At 45.8% G+C, this 27,961-nt stretch overlaps 1 protein-coding gene across 1 annotated transcript in view; it reads right to left on the bottom strand.

Moving 5' to 3' along the window:
- The window catches only part of MGAT5B (alpha-1,6-mannosylglycoprotein 6-beta-N-acetylglucosaminyltransferase B), a 179,682-nt gene that overhangs the window by 7,700 nt on the left and 144,021 nt on the right, over positions 1 to 27,961 (bottom strand). The window contains exons 12-14 of the mRNA XM_019494448.2: positions 26,639 to 26,794; positions 24,990 to 25,136; positions 22,724 to 22,840 (exon numbers count right to left, since the gene is read on the bottom strand). Of these exons, the coding sequence (XP_019349993.1) occupies positions 22,724 to 22,840; positions 24,990 to 25,136; positions 26,639 to 26,794 (420 nt within the window). The remainder of the gene's footprint in view (positions 1 to 22,723; positions 22,841 to 24,989; positions 25,137 to 26,638; positions 26,795 to 27,961) is intronic.

Here is a 27,961-nt window from a genome sequence, read left to right as displayed (position 1 = left end):
ATTCTGTTTTGAGTTTCTGATCACAAGCAGCCAGCCACAGCACAGTGAAACACAGCAGAAGGGAGGGGTAAGAGAAAATCTGAAGAGTAGCAGGCACAATTAGCAGGAGAAAGACAGCTGATTACTGGAAGATCATGGCTGTCAAAAGAGAGGAAAGAATTCAGGAGTTGGGTAAAATATAATGAGCCACAAAACCAATATCAATGTTTAGCCGTTGTTTCTTAGTGTCCAGGCAGCTTATGAATTTTTGTTCCTGAGTTCAGTGCAATCTTTGCATTCTCCTATGCCTGAGGAAGGGCATGCGTGCCCGAAAGCTTGCAAATAAAGAAAAATGTTTTTTGCAACGGTCTAGTCAGTCTAATAAAAGATATCACCTCTAGCACACTGACTGCTTGTACTTTTAGACCAACACGGCTACATGCTTTGTCTTTATTCCCAAGTTCACCTTTTAGAGTTGTTCGATAGATTTCCCCTGAGCAAGAAGATAGTGAGGTCAGAGAGCGTGGTTGCTCTGTGAGATGCATGCTCCAGTGGTGCATGTATGTCTCCGTTCTTTATATTTTTTTTCTGTGAGAGTTCATTCTGGTGTGAAGTTGCTGTTTAGTTTCACCCACGCAGATGCCATGAGGTCTCTTGGTGCATTGGATCAGGTATATCACATTTGGGGAAAGCCATGTGCAGGAACCATGAATTCTGATTGTTTTGCTGTGGGGGCCATTGATGGCAGTGGCACAGGAGATGCGCTGATGGAATAAGCACTTCTTGCCAAGGCCAAGCTGTGTCCCACTTGATGTCTGTTGGGCACTGGAGAATTTGCTTCTGATGATGAGTTGGACAAGGTTAGGGGGCTGTTTGAAAGCCAGGAACAAAGGGGCTGGGAATATTTCTCTCAAGGTCTGATCTTTGTTCAGTATAGCCTGTAGTTTGGTGCGTCTTCTGATCAGTTCTGATCCAACTACATGGGGGAAACTAAACAGCAACCATGCAACGGAACGAACTCTCACAGAAAAAATGCAAAGTACAGAGACATACACACCATTAGGAGCAATCACTTCCTCTGTGACCTCACTATCCTTGTACTCAAGGAAAATCTACCTAACACCTGTAAAAGGTGAACTTGGGAACAAAAATACATACGCTGGTTGGACACTAAAAGTCAAGGACTAAACACTAACTAAACCAAACCAGGTTTATGGCACATTATAGTTTACCCAATTCCTGAATTCTCTCCACACAGGAAAGGTAAGAATGAACCTTCTCCCTTTTGATAGCATTGACCTCCCAGTAATCAGCTTCTTTTCTTTTCCTAGCTGTATGTCTGCTGTGTCAGAGAATTTTTCTTACACCTCCCCCCGTAAGGTTTTTCACTATGTTGTGCCTAGCTTCCTATGATCAGAGACCTATGGAAGAATGCCTTGCATATGAAAGCTTGTGTAACTTTATCCCAACCATTTGGTTGGTCAATAAAAGATATCACCCTAAAATATCGTCCTTGCTTCTCACATTTATTTTTACTGGCAGATGTTCCAGGCCAAATCACAACCACTTCTGCATGGATGCACCAGAGAGTTGGGGAATATAAGGAGACTATTCTCCCCTAGACAAGCAAGACAGCAGAATCCCCAGCTGGTGCTCAGAATAGGTTTAGAGAAAAGCTACCAAGCCAACCAAAACATCAACAGTCTCTGGGAGGGGACATGGTATGCCCATCTAGGGGCTGTGCCCAACTTGTAGCCTATACTGCAAGTCTACTGAATATCATTGTCCAGTAACATTATGATGCACAGATATTTTATATTGAACTCTCCGATCTGGCAGAATCACTGTTCTACTCTGAAAGGAAACTCAAGTGCAGACAATTTTAAGAGGCAAAAAAGCCTATTGCTAATAAGACAGGCAAGGTTCTTTGAGTAGATGTGATATCTTTTATTAGACCAGCTGAGTAGTTGGAAAAAGGTCTTTGCAGGCTTTCAGGCGCAATCGCCCTTCCTCAGGCACAGGGAGTGTCTGTTGTTTTGAGACTCCAAGGAATGAGAGAAGCTAGAAGTGTGACAGGAGGTCAGTGAGAATGTAAATAGGTAAAAATTAGAAGGGGAAAAAAAGGTAGAGCAGGGAAGGGAGGGGAAAAGGAAGTTTTTTTGTGCAGGGGGGAGAGCCAAAAGTGAGTAAGGGAGACACTACAGTAAAGAGGCTGTCTGTGAAAAAGGAAATAGCTGGAAATTAGGAAGACAAAGGGCAGAAAAGTATGGGATGGGAGGGGAGAAAAGGGGTGGCGGGGGAAGACAAGTGTAGGTATTGCTAATGAAGCATTCAAACCAGCCTGGAGACCTCAGGAGTCTCCAGTGTACTCATCTATTACCTAGCAATGAAAGTACCATCTGGCCAGGTGCTCCAGCACTGTGCATGAAAAAAGCATCCTTCTGAGTTAGTGCACTCAGACAGGTGGCCTAAAAACAATAATTCCATTGATGGCAGAGAAGGACTTCATGGGGACCACATCAGGACCATGGGTTGGTCATGGGGGCAAGACCTGAGTCAAATAACAGGTGCTCTGATGACTGGCTCAGCTCTTCCATTTCCTATAGACCTACTTTCTTATAAGACAGACATTCCCAACCACTGGGCCATGGCCTGGCATGGGGCTGTGAAGGGTTGGCTGCCAGGTTGTGGCAAAAGCTTTAACCGCCTGCCTGCCCTGGCTCAGACCCATCTGTCCACCCGGGTGAGTGGCTTCCACTGCCAGCAGTCACGTGCGGGGTAAAGGTGGGTAGGCAGCCCTGGGAGGGAGGCAGCCAGCTCTGTGCACCCTGTCCTGCTCCCACCACCATGGTTGCGCCCAGCAAGGTGCTGCTCGCACAGCAGGTGCCAGGGCCTGGACTGGGCAGGACCCCTTAGCCCCGCCTGCAGTTGGGAGCAGGGGGATGTGGGCAGGGAAATGCCCAAGGTGGGGAGGCAGCTCCGCTGCTTGCTCCAAGGGAAGGCAGTGGAGCCCCTTCTTCCCCGGGGGCCCCTGCTGGGTCCCCCCAGGCCACCGTCTGCGCAGCCCCCTCCCCTGCAGGGTCCCCCGGTGCCTGCGGCTGCGGTGCCCCAGCCTGATCCGATTCTCACAACCTCCCAGGTAAAAAATATATTTAAATATGTAAATTAAATTGTTTCTATACCCAGTTTGCTAAATTTCTGCGAGTGAGTTTGCCGATCCGCAGTATAAAAAAGGTTGGGAACCGCTGTTATAAAGGTACTGTGTGGCCAGTTGGGATAAATGACAGAAGGACTCAGGAAATAGGTGGGACCCAGTGCAAGGCAGAAAGGATTGCCAACATGGTACCTCAGAGGAAAGATCTGTGTCTCACTCCCTGGCTTTGCAAGCAATAAATCACTTCCCCTCCTCCTTTGCTACTTCCCACTCCTGCAACCTTTGGGAAAATTAAAAAAAAGCCTAATAGAGACTCATTGGATATTTAGCATCCGGAGCTTAAGCTTTATTGCACCACAAAAGATGCGCTGTATGTAAAATGGGCACTCTGCTGAGACCGATTAGCATTTAAATGGAAGATATGAATAGCTGTAAAAGTGAGCAAGGCTAAAGAAAGTGTGTGGGGGGAAAAGCGGAAGGCTCAAGATGTCAGGGCACAGAGGAATAAAGGGTTTCTATTGCAAGTTTGGAAGGAGACCAGGCACTATATGAAATTACTCACCACCAATAGGCCTGCAGCTGGCACTGTGCCAACCTCCTCATGATTAATGCAGTAAACATCGTCAGCACTCGAACCTGCTTTGTTGATCTTCCCTTATTGCGCTGAATCCCACTCCATCCCACTGAGTCACTTTTCTCATTATCTCCGAGTTCTTCATCTGCTGTGACTTGCGGCTTGACTTCTTCCTATTTGTTTTTTCGCCCTGATTAGCGCTACACTAAACCCACCAGCCGCCACTCCAGATTGGCCTTTCTCTGCTTAAAACCAAAGGGACAGCATTTAATAGTTGTCATTAGTGGGGGATTAAATGTGACTGAACAGATCAACAGACAAGCCAGGAGCTCACAGGCCTGCCTTACATGGCACCATCCCCCTGGCGTCCCTCAGGCAACCAAAGGGCTGGCCTTAGCAATGAAAACCATACTTCTTGGGCTGGAGTTTTACCAGGGCAAAGGCTGAAAGGACAGTGATGAGACCCTCCTGTGGGAAGGCAGGACAAGGGGTACCTCACACTGGGTGACACACTGGGTGCCCAAGGGATACTTCACGCTGGCTTTCAAAATAAGTAAGACTGTTTTGGGGAGACCATGGCTAAGGCGGCTTGGGCTATTTCATTCAGATATAATTGTTTCTTTTAATGAGAACTACCTTATTGTCATCAGAACGGAAACATCTGTTTTTTACGACTTTCATGGTAGGAAGGTGGAGTCATCCAAAAAAACCTGAAGTCCAGGAAACTGAAACCGGTTGGCTGAAAAAGCGTCCTCTTTATCATTTTTGGAAGGAAACTCCAAACAACTTTCAAGGAAAAATTTGGACCAAAAAAATGAAAATATTTGTATTTCCACAAAAGTCTTCCAGAGGTCACGTCCTGGCCCAAAGCTCCTCTTCCCAGGAGCCCTGTGACCCTCAGCACCCTATAAACAGCTTCACACACTCCCTGCCTGTTAAAGACACCTTTCTGCAATTCCTCACTCTCATTTGCAAGGCTTTCTGCTGTACCTGGAAAGAGCATTTCCCTCTCTCTGCTCATGTTGGATTTTATATTTGGGGACAGAGGCAATTTTTTCTTTAAAAATGTGACAGGTCAGGATAACAGCACAGGAAAGTGAGGGGTTGTGTATAGTTGCAGCGACTAGAGGAAGTGCCAGCTTCTTCTCTTCCTATCTGTCATGGTCCTTCAACCCCAAGATGGAAGGAAATCCTCTGTGGTCAGAAGGCATCTCAGGGCAATTTGTACAGCCTGGCGCTCCCCAGGCTGAAGACATAGGCCCTGCCTACTCACATGCTCTCCATATGCACCCAGGTCTGCAAACCAGTGGAGCAGACTACTCAAGAAGACCTGAGAATGAACTCCAATATCAGCACTAGGACATCAACATGAACGTCTTGCATATGAAAGCTTGTGTAACTTTATCCCAACCATTTAGTTGGTCAATAAAAGATATCACCCTAAGATATCATCCTTGCTTCTCCAATTCCTAACATAGGAACTAGGCTGAGACTCACCAGACATTCATTTCACAGATGCTGCCATATGGAGCTAGGGCCAGGCCCAAATGGGTGACCTAGAGATGATAAAGTCTCTTCTCTCCTACTACTGACTCCCTGAGCCCCTTCTTGGTAGCTCTAATAGAGTGGAAGCCAACTTTCTTCCTTGTCCATGCACTGTCAAGCACTGAGCCCTAGAAACTGTGGTGATTGCTATATTGGGAGTGCTTGGGCACAGAGAAGTGATAGATGTCATGAGACCAATGGAAAGAGGAACAAACAAGTCAAGAATGTCCCATGTAATTCATAAGCACATGGTCATAGGAGGCCCTAAGTCAATTCTCCCCCATAACACGCATGTGACTCTCAAAGCAGAAGCTGTTTGGCCAGCTGGACCCTGGGATGTGAGATCCATTACAAGACAAGGGGCAATGGTGCAGAGGAGGCCTTTGGAAGAGGGTGGGTGCTGGGATGAAACTAATATATTTTTGACAGCTCTGAGGCTGTGTGATTTCTGACACCCCACCTCCACATTCCCGTCTGCTATTTATAAACAGCATTCAGCTCCTGCTCTCTGGGTAGGTGCTATCATTTACATGAATGATGTATTTTTAGCATGGATTATGAAACACTGCTGTTCTGATGGATGCTTCAGTCTACTTCGTTTTGCATCAGTGGGCTCACGGCAGAGGAAGGGTGTGGCGTTATGCCTCTTTTGCTTAAAAAGGTACCCTCACATTCTGAAATGTCCAACTACCTGGTACAATCCCCTCACCACTACCTGGACTTACACCTGACCACATATAAGCTCATTTGTTACCTGCTCAATACACACATACCATGAACGCAGTTCTGTCTCTTGGACCTGTCTTTTAATGGTTGTTCAGACACTACAGCGATAGGGCCATAAATGATGTAGATAGACAGACAGATGCTCTACATATGAGATATGTTGCTTCTCTACTTCCAAGCAGATAGACAATGATTTTACCCACTTGGAATAACATCACAACCCTTGCAGCACTGCCAACTGATTCTAGAAGTCCCATATCTGGGAGGAAATACATTTCAGTCCTGGACCTATTGATTTTCTGGCATTCACATGTCATTCCTGACCCAGGATCTTTCAGGGAGACATCATCTCTGCAAACAATATGCAAGTGCCTCAATGGTGAAAGCAGCACATCTTTTGGGGGAAATGTAGCAGGGTAGCAATGCTGTACCCTACACCTGGAATGCACCTCTGTAGGGGTGGAGTCACATACAGCTAATGGATTCTAAACAAAGAAATATTTTTGTTTAAAAACATTCCCTCAGCTTTGCCGATGGGAAACTTCAGAATTCTTCTTCTTCTTTTGAAGTACTTGTCAAGTCAAAGCTCCAAAGACTCAGCCTGTTGAGAAGATACCTCTAAGCAACTTCCTGCCATAAATATCCTGCTCTGAGATCTCAGCGAGACTAGAAATTACACCCATTATATCTAATTACAGGTGCATGCAGTAATCAGTTTCGACATAATGACAGGAGCTGATCCTGCCCATGAATTATTGAGCTCGCCCTGGTTTGACTTGAGAACTTTGATAAAAGAATCTGATGGGTGCTCTGCCAGTTCTTTACACAGCTGTTCCTTTCTCCTAGCAAGCCCTGCCTGTCTGCTTGACTGTCTATTGGCAGAATGCTATCAGTACGTTATCTGGGGCAGAGCTAAGGGAGACAGAATATTCCCTCTTTAATCTTGGCAGTGGCAGGGAAGCTCAGTTGCGTCTTACTACTACTGTTCTGGTAGCACCCAGAGCCCCTACTTCATTAAGAGCAGGGCCCTATTGAGGTACGCATTGGACAGTCAATTCTACAGGACAGTCCCTACCTGAAAAATGCTCACAGTCTAAAAGACAAGTTGCAATCAGTGAATGAAAGATGAGACCCAAGTGAGGTCTGGGAGAGGAGGAATGAGGGCCAACATATTTTTTCTCTTCCTGATCATGCATTTCTAACAAGGAATGGGATAGTTTCAGGGTTTCTCTATGGGATGCAGAACCTTTCCCCTTTGCTGTAGGTGGTGAGCTGGAAGGTGCCCAGGCTGCCTACATCCAACGAGTTGGGTAGTTTTATCCCAGGGCCCAGTGGATGTGCCCATGTAACAAGGGGAGCTAACACAATTGTTCACTGTCCACTGCCAGGTGGACTTAAAAGGGCCTAGGGCCTCTCTACCATGACCGAGGTGTGCTACGCAGGCAGGCTTCCTCTGCTGTCACTAGAATCATAGACTCAACCTTCTTCAAGCAAAGTTCAGGTGCCACTGCAGCCTGCTCTCTAATTTTCCCCTGGAGCTCTCAGATGTTGCTTGGTCCCTCCAGGTTTCTCCCCTGCTAACTATGGCAAAATCTAGCCTTAAGACTCTACTTCTGACGGGCATGTGAAGCAGCGGACATTCATATTCTCCCAGGAGGACAGCAGGAAGATGAAGGAAAGTGATGCACTGAAGCTGAAGTTGACAGGAGGTGATAAGGAATTTGATGGGGATCCCAAGGGCATAATCCCACCCTTCTTTATGCTTTTGGGAGCCCAGCTGAGGGCAATGGAGGTACAAGGGTGTAAGTCAAGGCCGGAAGGCTGCACCCAGCAGCTTTTTCCCCTTTACAGGCAGCGCATCCTTCTCACAAGTGCTGGCATTCCCGCAGTCAGGAGCATCGCTAACGAGGCTGTCAAGAGGAGGCCGGGCCTGTCAGATTTTAATTAAACTATTATCTTCAAGAAATTGGCATGTTGGTGTGGTCCTGACCACAAGATTTGAATTCTAAACACAAGAGAAAATAAATAGAGAGAGAGAGGGGAAAAGAGAAAACAGAAGCCCAAGGGAGGATGGATAACAGATGGGGCACCATGGTTTATGTAGAGGAGACAAGTGCTTCAATCAAGAAGACAAGAGGAAGCAGAGAAGTCACACTGGCAGTGGGTTAAGGGAGAGGGCATATGGATGGAGGTCACCAGAGATGATCAGAATGGCAATGCAGGATAAGAGGAAACACCGCCTTCAAGAAACTATTCTTATTCCCAATCAAAGCCTCACTTCTCACTGCAAAGAACAGATGGTGAAGTGTTGACATAAGGCATCAAAATCCACCAGCAAGAGTTACTGTAATGGACTGCAGAAGAGGCTCAGAAATGAGCAAGATTTCTTTGTTGTTCTTGGTGTAGGATACAAATCTGCCCAGTTATGAAGGAGGACAAGTGGAAAGGAGATCTGATGAGTTCCTAGGACAAAGTCCCTTCGGTGTTTCCTTGGTGCTGTCAGACTTCCTTTGCCGGCTGTGTGGAGGCAGAGTTCTCACAATCGGCCCATTACAAGTGGATTATATGGAAGGGGAGGTGGCCTCAATCTGTATGGGACTATGTTGTGACTAAATGGCTGCAGTGGTGGGTTCTTTCTTTGAAATATATCTTTAAAGATTTTCCACCTGCCCCTGCCATTCAGCATGGTGAGATGATGTAAGGAGCCACGAGGCTGGGCCCCTGTGGAAACCACCTTTTCAGGGATATTACAAGACCACCACCATCTGTTCTGGGAAGAGACAAGAGGAGATGCATGACTGAGTCATCATCACTGATTCCCTGATGTGACTACTGAATGCTAGCCAGTGGCCACACTGCTCTCAGGACACAGCCATGCACAGTACCATAGAAAGTTCATGTGTTGAGGGCTGTCATGGATCACGCCTGCCTCCAGCATGTTAGCATACTGTGAAATATAACCAAGTACAGCCCCCGGGGAAAGCAGCTGTAAGGTACTTTGGGCCTTGTCAGACACCCAACAGCCACAGGTCAGGAATGGCATAGAGAACAGTGAATATGTGGCATTCTTTTGACCATCACCTGGTAAAAGGTGAATGCAATACTATGAATTTCCTTGATGATTTTCTCAGATCTCCAAAAGAGCTCAGCAATCAATGTTCCCCCAGCCTCCTTTGAAAGACCAAAAGTGGGACCTATGCTCTCTTGAAAGTCTGCCTACTCAGCGGTGCTAAATGGGTCCTTCACCACCACGAGCATCATTCCCAGCACAACAGCCCCGTCGTGCCGCACCTCTAGAACCAACAGCGTACAGGCACATGCTGGGAGCACTGATTTCACCACACCCTACCACAGCACAGGTCCCCTCACCGCCACAGCACAGGATTGCCAGTGTCTGTACTGGGTTGCATATGCTGATGGAGCAGAACACAAGATTTCCAGTTCCAGTTATGGGGCAGATCCCAGTGCAGGGACTAAGCCTCAAAATCTTGAGGACACCAATTCAATGCCAGACCAGGTAGGATTTCTCTGACCGTGCATAGCCTCTTTGGGCTTTGCAACACCTGAGTTTAGGATGGTCCCATCCACAATTTCTGAAATAAGCCTTCCACATGGATTTTTGTATGACCCCTATGCTACAAGTTCTGTGGGGCACGGCCTGAGGAGCTAGCTGCAGTTATCCTCAGCGCGTGGGGAATGTGCAGTTGTTTCGTGTAGGCTTTGCAAAGGGGCTGCAGGACCGTGATGAATGAGGTCCACTGTGGTCAGGGGAGGCTCTGAGCAGTACCACAGGGATAAACTTGGAGAGCACAGGATCACAGGAAAGCAGGGCTGGAAGGGACCTCAAAAGGTCATCAAGTCCAGCCCCCTGCACAGGGCAGGATCATCTCTGACTAGACCAGCTTAGCCAAGTCTGTCTAACCATCTGTTCAAAGCTTCCAAGGATGGAGACTCCACAATTTCTCTAACTAGCCTGTTCCAGTGTTTGATCACCCTCATGGCCATAAAGTTTCTCCTCATCTCCAACCTAAATTTCCCCTGCTGAAGGGGAAATCCACAGGGGGCGAGGCTGAGTCTTCAGTGGGAATCACAACAGCAAAGGGAAGAAAAAAAATTGCACTCAAAAGAACAGTAATAATAATAATAATAAAAATCCAAACATTATCAGACAAATAAGTAGAAAACTAATACAATTGTCTAACAGCATGAAACAGCAGGCTGGGGATATTTTAACCAGCTATTTTCACTGCGATGCTTAATACGCCACTTTCCCAAGCATAGCCAGAAATGTATAATTTCCCATTATATTCCTGTATGTTTGACTTTAATATAATGAAGGCTTCTCCCTTCACTACACCAGAATATTGGGTCTGTTAAATTGCTTGTGTGGGAACTATTTTTGACAAAGAAAAAACTGAAGCCCAAGTAAATGACCTCAAAAGAAAACCTCTTTCCTTCTCTCGCCTCTAACCTTCAGGCAATGGATATAATTCATCATAGCAACAATTCTTCCAGCCTCACCTTTCCCAGTGGGCTGTAATTTGTCTCGTTTTTCTTTCTTCTGGGCTGTGTGTGACTGCACAGTGATTTCATTCCCAGGGTGTGTGGTGCTTGGTGTCTCTACCACTTGAATCTTTTATTATAAATAGGGCAGGAATCATTGGAGCCAATAAGCAATTGGGAAAACAAGAATCTGGCCAGACTGGGGAATGGTCAGACATCTAGGGCTGGTTCCAGACTTTTGATTGCTGGCCTGTTGGGTTTAGGTGGGTGAGGGGTGCATCAGGGGGAATTTCCTTTTGCATCTCAGCAGTACAGAAAACTTGCCTGAACTGAGAAGTAACCTATCATCAACTAAGCTTGGGTTCAAGCTAAAATTCAAATATCTCTCCAGAGAACAAAGGGTCCATTTCCAGGCCAATCTAGACCAACTGGTGTTTTGGGGATGAGGTTGCTATCTGAATCTCACCTCATTTATTTGCAGCATGTGCCCAAGTGCAGTCATCAAAAGGACTGCATCTGGTTTGGTCAGAGTGCAAACACACTAGCAATTGAAGGAGAGCGTCAGTGAGTGTTTGTTCAACAGTGGTACCTAGGTTCTCCCTGTACCATTCTGGTAACGTTATTGCTTTGCCTGCTTGCATGGGTATGGTACACCCTATAGATGGTAGATGCACCAAAGTATCATCTTGATAGAAACCAAGGCGGAGAACAGATTGTACTGGTGGTAATGCTTTGTAGCTAAAATGCACTACAGCACTGCTGGCAGTAGACATTGCTTCAGGATCTAGTCCCTATGTATTTAAGAAAACAAAGCTAACAACACTATCACAGCAGTGTCACCTGGCAACTTCTAACATTACAACCTTAGAGTAAGGGTCAGAGCAGATCTTTGCCATAGTAGACATGGTGACGGGGCTGTGGGAGCTCTCGAACAGCAGGTAACCCATGGCTGTACTACTCTACATGCTAGCTATGGACAAACTGTCACTGGACAGGGGATAGCTCCTCTCAAATCTCTATACTGAGGTGGGACAGTCATTCAGAAAGGCCTTAGATTTTACAATGGGGCTAAATCTGCATACGTGTGCTGAGAGACTAGTCTAGTGCATGAGCACCAAGTAGTTATTGGAGCAGCTCACAGCTAAAACAACATTTGGCACTTTTCTGATATTAACTTTCTGTTGGAACAATTGCTGTAAGTTGCCTTCAAGTGGTTACACAGCCATGAATGGGAGTGGAGGCTGTGCACGCCAACATGAGTCAAAGAGGAGACACAAGATAATCTTGTATTAAAACGTGAGACACGCTGAAAACATCTGCAAACTCATTAGACAGGCAGAACCCTTTAATACAGGTTGTCTCCCCTTTTAACATTAAGATCTTTACCAGATTGATGCTCCTAAAATAGACCCTTCCTGCATGCCCATCAGAATCCTTCATACTCATTCCCATTGTGCTTCAGCATCCGACGCTCTTGAAAGCTCTTCTCTCTACACACACACACACACACACACACACACACACACACACACGGCAACACAGCACACCAGTTGTTTTAGGGGGACCTGAGGCCAACAACTTAAGAAAATCCACTTCCATGGAAAATCCAACATAGGCCTTGAGGCATCTTTTGGCTTCCTGAGTCATTTGAGGCACAGCCTGGAGAAAGCCTTGAAACTTGTGACAACACTTGGGTGACAACTGTTTTTTCTCGGTTCATTGACAGTTACACAAAGTTTGTTTCAGGTTAACCCAACATGAACATGGCTCACAAGATGCATCCATTTCAGTTCAGCCTAAACATCTGGTTCGACTAACATGCAACGTTTTTTTTCGAATTCCTAAGTTGTTGGGGGCTTTTTAAATATATTTTTAATCAATTTGAAGGAAATTTTGAAACCAAAAGTTACTTTGAACTGAAAAATCCTAACATTTTGTTCTGAAAATTTTGGAATGAAGTCAAACAGCTGGGCTTTAAAAAAAAAGGACACATATTTCACAGTAACAGGCACATTTTCAAAACATTCGGGTGTCATCAAATCTGTATTTTTCCCAAAAAAGGTGTAGTTAAAAAATTTCACCCAGCTCTAGTCATGATCAGGGATCCAATTTTCCATTCACTATGGAAAACCTTGGAAAAACTCAGAATCTGTGTTTTTCCACAACCTATCGAAAGCGCGGCGAACGGCGCCATTTCTGCTCTCTCTTATTTTTGCCACGGTGATTGCCTCTCGGTCAGTCGGTGATGAGAGGTTTGCCATTGATTGGCCGAGTTGGGAAACACCGTGGGAAAAAATAAAAGAGGGTAGAAATGGCTGCTGTCTGTGGGATGCTGCCGTGCTTTCCGTAGGTTGTGGAAAAACATAGATTTTTGTGTTTTTTAAATGGAGATTTTTTGCTTTATTCCCCAGTGGAAAACTAGATCCCTGGTCATGACTCTCATCCTGCAAAAAGCAACCCTCAGCAATTCAGCCAGGCTGAGGACCTAATCGCCTTCTCCTCCTCCCTGCCACTGGATTTTGTTTTCATTTCCTGCTGCAGCCAACATTATTTTAAAGACAAAACACCAGGGGATTCCCATAGCAAAAGCCCATAATAAGGCTTTTAAGCTAGGTCAATTTTTAGGCCTAATTGCTCTGACAGTATCGCTAATAAATTAGCCTTTTAAAAAATAAATGGAAGTTGCTTTACATTCTCTCCCTGTTTCCAGAGGGTTTATACAACATCTTTAAAAAAGGAGCGCTAATGTGTTAAAGGATTAGCCTAATCAGTCACTTCCCAACAGAAAAAAAATGACTTGCCTCTGGAGTTGTTGCACTTTAAAAAATAATATTGTGGCATTAGCTGCTGTTTTTAGTCTTTTCATGATTCAAGATCTGATGTAAAACCTCCTCAGGTCAATGGGAGGGTTTCTATGTACTTGGCTTTAGACACTTAAGACCAGTCCTAGGATCCAGACTGCTAGCCATGAAGGCTAAATATCTCTTGCCATAGGACAGATTCAGGTCAGGCCAGGAAAAACTTACCTCGTGCTTTGCTGAAGCTTTATTCCTCTTTTAGGCCCTAATATAACAAACCAAATAAGTCAGTCTTTCAGCAGAAGCTTAACTCTTGTGGAAGTCAGGTTACTTAAATACATGCCCACCTGCTTTGCTGCAACAGGGCCTTAGATGGATCTCATGTGGCTGAGAGCAAGGGGGGACTTCAGTCTCCAGGGCTTTTTTTCAACCTTTGACATCTTTCTGAGGTAGCCGTCAAAGTGATCTCCAGTAACGGTGGTTGTTTTTGAGCTCTGAGGATACTCAGGGACAGACCCAGAGATTTCATTTGGGGAGTCCAAGCAGGTCTGCAAGGGATGTGCCTATTTGTGCATGATGTCTACACACAGCATTTCCTGGCACCATGGGGACATTTGGGGTGGGGGTGAGGGGGTCAGCTGCTTCCTCACCTCGTCCCCTCCTTGGGGACACTTCTCCACTCATGGCTAAGCTGTGAGGCACCATAGTCTTCCACAGAAATCACTAGCTATTGAGCCTTAAACCAAGAATAACACTTAATAAAGATTTAGGTTAGAAGTAAACTGAGCACATAGCTGGGAAATGCTGTGGTTTAGACAAGATTGTACCTTCAGCAATAAGAAGGCAAGGAAGAAAATGGTCGGCGATTGAAAGAATTGCTTGACTACAATCATGGATTCCACACTTTGAAGAGTTCACTAGGTCTCTTGCAATCCAGAGCACTCGGCAAATTCTACGTCCTACTTGCTAAGAGCGAGCTTAACCTCAGTGGTCACCGTTATCATCAGCAGAGCTCCTGAGGAGCTGCAGGTGTTCAATGCTCTGAATATCAGACCCTAAATTTCTCTTTATGTCCACTGCAGATATCATGCTGGGAGCTCCCAGAAAATGACATCGCATTGGGGTGAACACAGAGCAGATTTGGATCCTTCACCTTAACTCCCCTGCATTAGCTGTAAATAGGTTACTGATACTTTGTGCTAGATTTATAGAAGCACTGATTTTACCTTTGCTTTCCCCTTCTGTTAGGTGATTAGTTATTTAAGACATGGACTTAAGCAAAGAGGGAAGAATCTTATAAGACTGACCCTGAGTGGCATTTGCAAGAACAACTTATATAGCCTCAGGGAGAGAACCTATAAACCTGAACTAATATACTGGCAACATAAAGGTTAATTTGGTAGCAGCTCATTTTAAATGAAATCCAGATCTCAATTAACTCAACTCAATAACAGATCTCATGTTGACTTCAAAGAGGTTCACACTTCACCCTTTATTTTTAAGCTACCATCTAATATGAAATACCCAAGTTCTCTTGTTTGGCTCAGTAGATAATGGCGGTAGCCTACCTGTACTTGAAATGCAAATGAAAAGTACTGTAGTTCACCAATTTAGCAGGACATAGTGACCAGCTTCTTGTGAAGAGTTTCATAAATCCATTTATTTTACAGTGTGAAGACAAAAGGTAGCAATTCAAAGTCAACTATGTGACTTCGGAATCGAAGTCCATTTTTCATAGGCGACTCAGGCACTTAGGCTGTGTCTCTGTCAGTGATTCTCAACCCGGTGCTATGATACTGGAGGATGCCCTGAGAGCCTTTCAAGAGTGCTGCAGCATGCCACGCAGTGCTATCAGTGTTAGGTGGGCAAAAGTGGTTTACAACATAAACCCAGAGATCTTGAATAAAAATCCATAGAGATAAAAACATTCTGACCTGCTGTGGTCTTTCTGCGTCTAAAAAAAGATGTTGGATTTCTCCCGGGACAGTCTTTTATCTTAGGATCTTACAGATGGTCAAGGTCATCATCCCATGTTAATTACATACAAAGCACTTGAATTAGCACTTTGCCTCGGGACAATAATGGCTAATTCAAGTTAATTGCCATTCAAGATGCACGGGTAAATGCATAAGTACTGAGTACATGGGGGCCTGAGGGCATTGAGAAGAAGAGTGTAGGGTGGCCACCTGTCCCCAATTGAGCAGGACAGTCCCAAAATGGGAACATCAAGTCCCAGTCCTAGGCTGCATAACTGTGGGACAGCATTCGTCCCGGATTCCCATTATTGTGCAGGAATCCGGGTTTTTTGTTCACAGTGGGAAAATGCAAGAAACGGCAGGTTTCCCCTAGCAGGCTGGCAGAGTTCCAGCGTGCAAAGGGCTGCTGGTGCTGGGAGTGGGACACAGGGGATGCCCCGTGCATGTGTGTATGCACACACATGCACGTGGTCAGGAATACAGCCCCAAGCAGCGGTGGGCAGCAGCTTCCCCAGCTGCCTGCAGGTAAGTCTATGGGGAGGGGTGTGGGAGCAGATTGAGGCCCCCACGGTGAGGGAGGAAGTGGGGCAGGGGCTGGGCCTGGAGGAGCTGCCCAGCCAGGGCAGTGCATGGGGCCTGTGGCCGGGAGTGGGACAGAGCCACAGGCAGCTCATCCGTGAGGAGGTGGGCAAGGCAGCTCCCTGCCTGTGTGCACATTCCCAGGGAGAGGGGCATGAGAAGCATGTGCCCCCAGATTTGTGCATGGGCAGATGCAGGCTGCCAACTGCAGGCTTGGGGCTCCCTGCCCTGCTGCCCTCCCTCTGGGAGCCCCATGCTGGCTGTGGCACCATAGCAAGACACCCTGTGCCCACCTGGCAGTAGTGGGGGCAGAGGCAGAGTTGTGCCCCACACTGCTGCTGGGTGGGCAGAGGGTGCCTTGCCATGGTGGTACGACCAGCACAGGGCTCCTGATGGGAGGGCAGCAGGATGGGCAGCCTGCATCCGACCCTACCCTCGTGGGCTTGACTTGGCTCTGCTCTGGCTGTGCTCCCAGGGAAGTGGGTGGGGGGGGCATCATCTTAGGCCCTTAACCTTCAGGTCAGTTTTACTGCCTTATCTGTGAGTCTGGCATGTAGAGAGCAGGGAGCAGGTAGGTAAGACATGCTTCTCAGCAGCTGTCTTGACAACACCGTGGAAGCAGTACAGATATACACTCCGTGACAAACCTTTGTGCATCTAAAACATCCCCTGCCTCCTGATACAAGGCCAAGATGTCATTCTCATTTACCAGTGGAAAAAATGAGAGTTAGCAGTGATCTAAATGAGAGGAGAAATGGCCCTTGGGTTTGGAAGCTAAGACAAGTCATGCACTCCCCTTTTGGAACGGGTCATACCGCATGGCAGTGCAAGGCTTCACTATTCCTTCTTTGCTGTTTCTCAAAAAGCTGCGAGTCAGTTCAATGCTCAGAAACACGAGGGGCCCACAGCACTAGCACAAGCTCCTTCAGACAGTCAGTCAACGTGCCTGTGTCCTGCCCTGCAGCCCCGTCTGCTACATCCAGCCTCAGCCACGTGCAGCTCTGCCAGGACACCTGAATTCCTGCCCTGTAATACCATCTGTTTGTGGCCTACCTGGCTCCCCCTGAGCATGTGACTCCCAAACCACAGCTAAAGGTTTATTCTGGTCTTGGGCCTCTCAACTAAGCCATGATGTGGAATGGCCAGAGGCATAACAGCCAGTGTCTGAGCCCAGGCCAGCAAGGGCAGCAACTGCCATGTATGTGCCCTCTCTAAGTGGATGCCCACAGCTGGTGGGTGCCCACTGCTCGTTGCACTACTGGAAGTGGCTTTACAAGGCACCTGTGGATGAAAGGTGATCAAACTCAATGCCTGTTAGGGACTTTGACAAGGCACTGACACCGCTGGCTTGACTCTGCATTACCCTGAAGTCTGCATTGTCCTTTACATCAGCGCAGTCTGAGCACAGAGCAGATATAAACCACTCCCAGATCAGGAGAGCAGCACTTCATGCCCAGTGTGTGTGAGCGTCACTAACTAAATAAGGATCAGGGTGCCAGGGAACCGGAGCACACATTCCAAAAAACCCCAAAGACTACTACACAAAACCCATATCTCATGCATTTAACTATTCAGAAAGGAAAGGACTATCTATCACTGTCCTTCTGCAGAGAGGTAAGACCTCTTACATGGCTGGATGGAGAGGTGGTTGTTCTTTTTTAGAGCCCATGGTTTGCTGTTGACTCTGCACGGCTGCTGGAAAGACGTGACCTCCATTAAGCCATTATGCTACATGCAGGGAATGCGATGCAGGTAGCCTTTAAACACCAGCTCAGCAGCTGTACTCCCCTCTCTTTGGGAACATCTCACCAGCACAGATGGCGTCGGGTCAATCAATGCCATTTGCTGCAATTTTCGGTGACAGCTGGGTAGGCAGCCCAGCGGCAGGGACATAATTATTTTTAATTTAATTTTAACAGAGATTCTGCTATGGATGCACAAAAATGACAAATATCTCTATAAGGTGGCTCACTATGTTCTTTGCAGTCTTCTGGAAGAACAGAGATGAGGCCAGACCAAAGCAAGCTGTGCCCTTTGAATCTGCATAAATAGTTACCAAGGAGCTCACTTCCAACAAGCTGTCATATGGAGACCGGCAGCTCTGCTTCCATGGCTACTGGTGTCACAATGCCAGCTAGTTGTCAGCTCCAGAGCAAGGAAAGACCACTTGTATGTGTGCTAGTTCCAAGACGAGAGCTGACTACAGGGTAGCCCTTTCTGCTGTTCTCTGGAGCGCTGTTTATGGGTCTACATATCAATGGTTTGCAGTAAGTTAGATCTTCTAGCCTCTAAAGCAATTGTTCTCAACCTTTTTTGGACTTGAGGTACCCCCCCGATGGACTCAAGGCACCCTCCTCCACAAGTCTGTAAACTGAGTAGCACTCAATTTCAAAAACTGGCCTATTCATTACAGTGCTTACACCTCCTTGAAGAGAGGCTGAGGGATTGGCCAGGCAGGGACAAGCCTAATCCTGGACTTATCTGCTTATATCCACATACCTTGCTTAGCTCCACACACTTCATGGCACCCTTCAAAGGATCTCAGGGCACCCTAAGGTGCCTCAGCACCCTGGTTGAGAATCACTACTCTAAACACATGATGGAAGGTTTATTTCTGTTTCCTGGGGCCCTTCCCAAATACTTAGACCAATCTTTTAGTTTTTAGTCTTTTATTGGTGCATTTAGTTACCTCAGATAGTACACGTCATTCTCTTCCTACTCATCTCACCTTATCTCTTCCTTGTTCAGTCTTTCCCAGTACTATAGTCACATCAACCTAGTAATAAGCAACATAATGAAGATGTATCTATGCCCTTCTTTTTAAGAGGCTGCTAGAAGGCTTTTCTCATGACCCTTGTTTAGAAATTGTTCTCATGGTGGGGTAGGGGCATAAAGGGGAACCCAACTATTCCCACTGGCTTCACAGGGTTGTGGGTAGGGTCGTCCACTGCTGAACAAACCATGGGGATTTGTGCAACCTGCCCCAGGAGAGGGAGGCTGAGCTGACTTTGCAGTCTGGCAAGCAATCAGGAACAGCCTTAGGTCAACTCTGCTGCTCCTTATGACTTCTCTCCCCTGTCTGGCTGTCTGCGCTGCACAGTCCAGCCGAGGGTTGCTCCAGACTGTTTGTATGAAGCCAAGAGAGCTCAGTAAGGGAAACCACAATTGGCTGGACATGAATTCATTCATGCTGCTTCCAGCAAGAATCCCCCTGCTTCCAGAAGGCAGCTGAGGACAATCTGCCATTTGTTTCTACTTTTGCCTCAGCTACTAAACAACTTTCCCATGGGGTCCACAGATCTATGAGAGAGAAGACCCTGTTGTCAGAGGATTACAAATACCTAGCATGTACACAGAAGCACGGTACTCACCGCTTCAGACCTCGCATACAACTACAAGGCAAGAAACCAGAATCCCCAGGAACCCCCTACAACACGCTATAGGTAAAAGCAGGAGAGGTGAGAGCGCCGCCAGTGCTCTGCCACTTCACTAGCTGGCAAGTCAGTGGGTAATACAGGCTCAGAAGACCACAGGCCAAGGATCATGCCCCATACTACAGAAGAAAGCAGACCTCCCACAGTTTGTGCTAACCTGACCCACAGAAAAAAAATCCTTCTTGACCCCACATTTGGCTACTGGTATAACCCTGAGTAGAAAAGCAAGGCTGTCTAGCCAGGAACCACTGGGTTCCAGCACCCCTGGTACCAGCAGAGGAATGGCTCGGAAAGTGCTTCAGTGAGAGGAAATAAAGGGCCAGATGCTCAGTGGGTGTAAGTTAGCGTAGCTCCATGGGCTTCTATAGAGCTATGTAGATTGATACCAGCAGATCTAGCTACAAGTTTCATAGATTCATAGATGTAGGGTCAGAAGGGACCTCAATAGATCATCGAGTCCGACCCCGTGATAGATACAAGTATCTATTGCTTGGCATTCCTCAGTCAGTTCTGGATCAGCATTTGAGAAGTTTGAGAAGTCACCAGCCAAGAAATATATGGTAGTCCTTTGACTGCCTTCACTGTGCGTTGCCCTCAGGCTGCCTCGTGCTTCCCAAAGACAACAGCCAATGCTCAAAACATGGGAAACAGGTGATGCAGCGAGATCAGGAAATGTGGGTTCCTCAGCTTTGGATGCCAGTGGTGCCATCAAACCATGCAGGGAAATCAGGCTGCCCTAGTTTCAGGCCTCAGCAGGTGTGAGACCAGAGGAACATCTCTTCAAATGGTTGTTTTCAGTAAATGTATTTTTTTTATATAGTTTCAAGACCTTTGAGGGGAAGGCGCTTAGCTGGTGTGAGTGCCATTGTGCTGTGGCTGGAGGTTTCCCCAAGGTGTTTTACTAAATGAGAACATTAAGTGATTAGAGGTTTAAGGGAATTCCTGAACCTGGAAGTTCATTTTCCAGTGTGTGATCTTGCAGGGAAGGAGATGGATGGTTCAAGGGCTGTGGTCTTGTTCCCTGTAAGTGAACAGTTCTGTTCCAGCTGATGCTGAGGTGCGATGGCTGCGAAGAGAGCAGGTGGGATTCACAAAGCTGCCCCCGCTAGGGAAGATCTGCCTGATGGATGGCAATTTCACAGAGAACTCAAGGGCTGAATGGACGCAAGAAACTTCCCTGCTCTGGACCCTTCTCAGCAGGAGGGTGCTATATAGCCAGGTTTACTCCCTAGAGAGAAGACCTTCACTCTTGCATGGTCACCAAGGAACACCCAGACTGGTTTTGCCCACACCAACTTTGTAAGTCCAAGCAGTATTACCACATCCCTGACTAGTCCTTTGCTATACCTTTGCTAAGAAGATCTTCTCAGCAGCTGAGTTTATTTTCCTAAGCACAGCACTGCAGGGATACAGCTATACTATCTCTGTTTTGGAAGCTACTATGTGCAGAGGGAACTCAAGTATCTCGGCGTAGTGCTGCCTCACTGCATAGACATTACTCCGAAAATTCTCCCCAAAACACCCCCTCTGAAGAAGCTAGAGAATTTCCTGGCTCCTCTCAGTCTGAGCCAGACCCAAACCATGATTTATTAAGATGCTGTTTTGTGGTATATCATCTTTGTAACAACAGGGACACCTTATCCTACCCAAAGCAAATTGTGAGCAAAATGGAGATCAGCACTTTTATCCCCTCTAGGAAAATTGACTTTAATAATTTGGACAACTTGAAAGGCTCCTGCTGCCAGAGAGGTAAATATTCATGACGAGTATGTTTTTAAGTCTCCAAGTCAGCTTACAAAGCAGGTGCTGCATCTTTCAAAGGTTTTTTTTTTTTTTGCTGCATTGCTTAAAAAAAAAAAAAAGGAACATGGGGATTTTCCTATTCTTATTGAATTGTTCTTTAACAAATCACAATAATTAATAGTCAAATGAAAAGTGGCAGGGAAATGGTAGATGAAAAGTGATCTGTAGCTCTTACAGCACTTGCATGGAGAGATATGGGACAGACAAAACAGACTGTCTCCTTGCATGGGGGAAGAGTCAGCGGTAGCTAATGCTTGTTAAATATCGCAGCACTGGAAAGAGGGGTCATGATGGGAAGAATGCATCCTGGTTACATGAAAGGGTTAACTCTCTAACTGATGGGGAAAGAGATGATGAGGAAGAGTTGAAGAGGGGGCATTAATTGAAAGATGTTCCAAAGTTCAGTTTCCGCCATGAAGAAATGTCAGTGATGTACCCAAATATGTAAGAGCATAGCACCCAGTCCCTAGGTTGACCTCTATCATCTACAGCTGAAGGCCTACACTGGAACTGAGCTAGAATTGCAAAGTCTGGGCTCCCCGTAGCAAGGACTCAGAACTGATGGATGAGCCTTCAAATGATTAATTATTAGGGCTGTGTGAAACAGCACCGTTTCGTTTCAACTTCCGCTTCAGCAGGCCAGTGTTTAGTTTTGAGTTTTGTTTCGAAACCACTGTTCCATTTCATTTAGTCGAAACTGTTTTGCCTTTTCGACACTGTTTTGATGTTTCGCCCATAGGCTATAATGGGGAAGCACAAAACTGCCTATAACTTTGTCATTTTATGGCAGATTTGGATGGAAACATCAGGGATGGTAGACCTTTCTGAGGGCATGAAGCCTGCCAAGCTTCAAGGAGATAGGTATAGGGATTTCTGGGAAATTGCACCTTGAATTCTTGAAAGCAAAACTTATGTCACTTGTAAGTGTGAAGTCAAAGGGGGTGAAAACTGCAGGTATGGAAAGTAGCCCCTGTGGAGGCCACAAAGCCTGCCAAGTTTCAAGGAGATAGGTGCAGGGGTTTCTGGGCATCTCAGGCAGCCAAACCATCACAGTCCGTATCAGAGCAGTCCTTCCCCCTCTTCCCCTCCCTCTTCTTACTTTCTGTTTCTCTGCAGGCAAGCCTAGCTTCAGGTTCGAAACTCAAAATGTTTTGAAAGTTTCAAAATGTTTCAGCTGCCCTTGTTTCATTTCGAGGCTGTTTCGAAGCCCTTCATTTCATTTCGATTTCTCTGTTTCGAGCTCGAAACAAGTCAAAACAGCGTCAAAATGAAACAGCGGGCAAAATTTTGCACAGCCCTATTAATTATACAGATTTTACTTATCTCAGCTCTAGAAAAGCCTGGGGCCCAGGCCTTGAAAGGTATTCAGGTGCCAAAAAACACTGGAACACCATTGAAGGTCTGAGCTGGGGTGATTTAGGAACACAAGCCCCACTGAAACTCAAGAACAGGATCCTGGGAGTCCTGGCTAGCACATGACAACATTTTAGGAGGCGACTAGAAAGAAAAGGCTCCAAATGCTGGGGAAGTCTCATAGGGACAACTGGGTTGTTAGCAGTTGCTTGTGCCGTTAACTCCTGGAACACCAGCTGGCCATGCTCAACAATGGATGAGGTTCTCTCAGTGTTTTAATGAATTGTGCCAGGAATTACCTTGGTCCTCATAATTGCTTTGATAGCAGCTTCAAACTCCTCAGAATTATTGTAGTCCACTGTCCATACGTGAGGCTTCCCTATGAAGTCCTCAACATAGGGGTGTTGGGAGGATACCTGAAAAATGAAACAAATACCAACTGCTTCACATTCTGTAAAGGAAGTGCTGTGACCACAAGCAATGACCTCCCTGCAGCTAGGCACTGGGAGGGGTGACATAATGGCAGTAGGGACACTGGTGAAAAAGCTACTGAAGGCCAAGATAGGCCCCAAGTGGAGTATTTAATCCAAACACTCCCCACCCCCTAAACATTTAAAACATTATACAATTATCTAATGAATCTAGACACCCCATTCACATTAATATTTGTGAGAACTGGGGGTTGAAATCTTGGCAGCCACAAAAATCTCAATCTCAGTGAATCAAAGAAAATCCAACTCAAATAAGAACCAGTCCCAGGTGCACCTTAATTATCTATTGAGGTCCCTTCCGACCCTAACATCTATGAATCTATGAATCAAGGTTTTCCAAGACCAAGAGCCACACTGATGTGTCCATTCTTGGGCTAGTGCTAAGTGAGAGGGAAGAAGATTTCTCCACTTACACACTGTAAGGCCTGAGGAAGGGTGCTGTGATATAAGAAAGCTTGCCTATATCTATACCAACCATTCAGTTGGTCCAATAAATTGTATCACCCACAAGAATTCTTGCCTCTCCTATATCTCCTGGATCATCATGGCAACAACATCACCTCAACATTATATGTGCATCCTCAACATTTCTGCTGTGTTTTCTGGAGGGAGCCTGACTTTCCAAATCCACTTCTAGTTCAGCATATAGAGTCAAACAACCCTGCCGCCACAGTGGGAGGCTTCTCAACAGCAGGCCTGAGACAGTGCCACTTGTCATCCTCAGAGCGCAGCACAAAGCTCACTTCTCAAGTCCCTGAAGAACGAGAGCTGAGTAAACCTGGCAGTGGGCTAAAGAGGATACAGCATCAGCTGAACCAAAAGGCAGGGCCATCCATCTCACAAGCAAGAGGCTCAGTCTGAATTAACCCTCTCATTCTTCTAACAAATCAACCAACCAGCTAGACTCAAACACAAACTATAAAACCCAAGACCTCCCTGGACCCTTCAGAAGGCTCAGAGGTGAATACGCAGAGGGATGACAGCAATGAGTTGTATCTTTTTCCGGTCATGCTTCTCCCTAGCAAGAGTGGCTCAGGATGGCCGGCTTGGCTTTTTTAAGACATAAAACAAAATGAGCAGCAGTAAGTCTTCTGTCTCACCCACATGCACACACATGTACACTCTTTTTAGGAACTGTTTGCCTCTGACAGCCTTCAGCAAGTCATTAAGGACCAAGTCAAGCCCTCCCAATATCAATGTAAGTTACAGTATTGTTGGCATAATGGACAAGCGGCACACGAGGAGAATTAATGTTTCAGGAGCTAATTACAGCAGCCTTTCTCTGTCTTCACAGGTCAGTAAGATAAATGGGATGTGAGTGGGCACCCACCACACTGTAAGAAGGGCAAATGGACTGACTGCTCAGGAAAGGGAAAGCAGCTGCAGTTCAGTCTGGGGACTGGCAGAGAAGGGGCTAGCAGCGGAGGTGGGGAGAGAAGAGAGGGTGCTTTAGGATTGAGTCTAATCTATCTGAAAGAAAAGCAGAGATTGAGCTCCTTGGTGTGGCCAGTGGAAGAAATTTCTCCACAGGGAAGCATGGATTTACATTGCCTTATCCACTTTATTAATAATACAAAGTTCAATTTTCTCAACCTTTTAAACTTGAAAGAACTCCCGCTGCACTCAGATTGAATTTGTAGCCAGGGGCAAGCCCAAGAGGGTGGGTTTTTCTTCCCTCTGCAAAACAACCTTCATTCCTATTTTGAGTTCAGGCCCAAATTTTCCTGGGAACTTTCAATCCCAGATGTGGGGATCAGCAGGTCAAGCTGTGGCCAGGTTGAATGAGTTTTAGGCAAAAGTCTCTTTGCTCAGGTTTTATTTTGTAAAACTGAGAACTAAACCCAGGTTCCAGGTTATTTAAACTCCCTAGATCTTGGCAGGCTGCAGTTAAGATGGAGAGGGCAAAATACTACATTTATCCTAGGTACCATTCTCTTGAACTTGGAGGAGGCTTTGATCAATATTTGAATTTTCCAGCTGATCCCCTTCTCTAGTTCAAATCCAGAAGAAAACACTGTGGCTATCTGATATATTGTCATTGTTCAATATTGTAGAATCATGTAAGCAAAATTACCTCTCTTGATGTAGGCTTTCCCCGGAAAAATTCGTGATTGAGGGAGCTGTGTGGTGGATTGAAACGAGACTGCAGGAAAACACAACCATTGGCTATGGCTTCCAAAGGGGCAGGACCTTCATATGGGAACCCAAAGCCTATGAAGAGCTGTAAGAAGCAAAAAAAAAGAAAACCTGGGTGAATATGAACCAAGAATATTGTTGCCCAGACCTTGGCAACCCTACACTTCACCTTACTCACCAATTCAAATTCAGCAAGTTCCACGTTTGGTGTTCAGCTCTGCTCTCCTGGAGCCTGATACAACCAAGCTCTTGATGAGTCTCTTAGTTTAATTCATAAATAGCTTAAATGTGTTAAAAGGGTCTCTCCAAAATGAGGTCCTTGTGAATGTCAGATTGCACACAGTATATTTTCAACTCTGGGCCATTAATGTCAATGGAAATTACATCTGGTTGTATTTATCCCACTGATTCCACAAGGAAAGATTTGCTGTAATTCTAAAGAGCTTCCTGAGTAAGAGTCAGGGATCCAGGTGGGGAAAGGCCTTAAATTCATGAGCTGCCATCCAGTGCCCTGGCTTTATTTCCTGATCACAGGGTACTTACCAGTACGTGTTTCCCCATCACATAATGAAAGCACAGTAGGAAATCATTACATAGGAAGAGCCATCAGCTAGAACATGATGGGGGGGGAGTAGCATATCAGTGGATGGACAGTGTGAGTGATGGGTGGGGAAGCACATACTCTACCTGACTCTAACCAATAGAGAGGCAGTAGTAGGAAAGGCATGGCATTTTGGAACCATCAGGCTGCTATAATGTCACAGAGACCCAACTCCAGAGCACAGCTGAGTAAGTATTAGCAAAACTGTCCTGCGATTATTCACTGGAACCTTAAAGGGAATTTCAATGTGCTGACACCTGTGACCTTCTCACTTTGCTCTCCATGAGTTGCTCAAGCTCTACTAGTCCAAGAGTTTCCAAAAAGGATTTTAAAGTTCAAATAGCTCCCAAAAGCGTATTCCACATTTTTCACAATTTGTACCCTTTGATTAGCCACATAAGTCATGTAGCATTATTTCTGTTTCCCAATGGATGACTTGTATAATTAACTAACAAAGTATAAACTGGGCAATCTAACCATCAGTCATTACCTTGGGGCCGTTTTGGCAATTTATGCAAGTCATTTGCCTACATTTTAGCTACATAAATGAAAGAAATTAGTTAGAGAGATCACAGTGTGAACCTTGTACCTGATTGCACAATTCGCATTTCAAATGGCCTGAAAACCAAAAATCATGACTACTACTGCTGGAAAAAATTAGCAGCTAATTTTGAATAATAAAGGGATTGGAGAGTTTTGTAATCTTTCTACATACAATCTGTGAAAAAGAAAAACTCGTCAGATTTAATTCTCAGTTGCAATTATTTTCTCAGCTCAGCTCCTGGGTAATTAGTGCTGTTGATGTGGCCTGCAATCCATGGAAGGCTAAAAGATCTTCAGATAATGGATTTCTTCTCTTCTTCTAATTAGATTACATTTCCCAGGGTAACTCTGCTCTACCTCCATACCACCTGGTTGTTTTATGGGAGAATAACTTTGGACTTTGTCAGAATTCCCTGTAACAGGCCTAGCCCCCCATTGTGTACCTTGGCTTTCCTCAGCAGCTGCTGGAATTCATGCTGTGGTAAAAGGCCATGGTTCTTGACAAAGGCTGGGACCTCAGGAGGACGTTGGGTTTCATAATACACAGTGCCATGGATTTCCATGTACTTGTTGAGGATGGCCAGGAACTTCTCTTTGCCCTGAAGAAGAAAGCAAAGAAGGTCAGATGAACGTGAGATCCCCAAAAGACATACTTGATTCCATGCTGCCAAGAGAAAGGGAAGGGGCCTAAGTCTGATCTCTGTCCTGGAGCCTTTAAAGTCCTCCTATCTAGCAAGGAAAGACTGTCTTCATTTACAGGGAGAGACTCACCATCATGCAACGGGATTCAGTCTGCACAGCATGGAATCCCCCTGCAAGGAAGGTGGAATTTTAGGGCTCTTGGACTGTCACACTGGTTTCACACTAGTACAGTCCTGTTGAATGCCATGGATTACTCCGGACTAAGAGTAGAACCAGGTCCTCCAATCGGGTTTGAGGTACTTGAGTGTAGGATCTACTCAAATGCACAAAGACTGATAAGAAATGACAAATTAGAACAGAGAAGACCCAGATTCTCAATGTTATTTAGGCACCTAGCAACCACGGAGGCTAGCATCTATGTACTTTGGAAAATCTGGGCCTAATAATTTGTCCAGGCCCATATCTTGGTCCTGCCATACATCAGAGTGGATCCAGGGGAAGTCCCAAATCTTCCATAATACAATCAAATGTCATGATCCCATATCACTGTGAAGTGGTGGGAAGAGTTTATATTCCTGACCCCAACCAGTTATCAGTTCATGTCCTAAAGCACTGAGGTGAAGCTCTTCTAATTTATATCCCATTTTGTTTTTCTCACTTGTATAAATCTCTAATCCTTTGGAAAAAAATCAATGATATTTATTTGCCTTAATGAACTACCACAGCAGTGAGCTCCACAGGTTAATTGTGTTCAAACATCTCCAGCTCTGTACAACCTATTAATTGTTCTTCCCATTACTGAATACAGAGACAAAGCTCAGCTTTGGATTCTCCCCATCCCAGAAACATGTCATTCTACTTCAAACCTGCATGCCATGGGGGCCCGAGGGCCCTGAACCCCGTCGGGAAGAGGGCTGTCACCTGAAATGTATAAAGCTTCCCACATGTCCATCATTTCAGGGTCCCCCTCCAGCAAAAATTAGTCAGTGCCTATGATGCTAGCTTTGTCCCATATCAAGAAGCCATAAAGATGAACAGGACAGGAAGTTCTTCACAGACAACAATATGAGACACGGAAGACAGGTCATACTTTCTTCTGCATGCATGGGTTTGGATCTCAGTTT

The sequence above is a fragment of the Alligator mississippiensis genome, chromosome 8 (assembly GCF_030867095.1).
Source record: "Alligator mississippiensis isolate rAllMis1 chromosome 8, rAllMis1, whole genome shotgun sequence".
NCBI classification, from domain to species: domain Eukaryota; kingdom Metazoa; phylum Chordata; order Crocodylia; family Alligatoridae; genus Alligator; species Alligator mississippiensis.
Note: the sequence above shows the minus strand (reverse complement) of the source record. Positions and strands in the feature narration are given on the sequence as shown.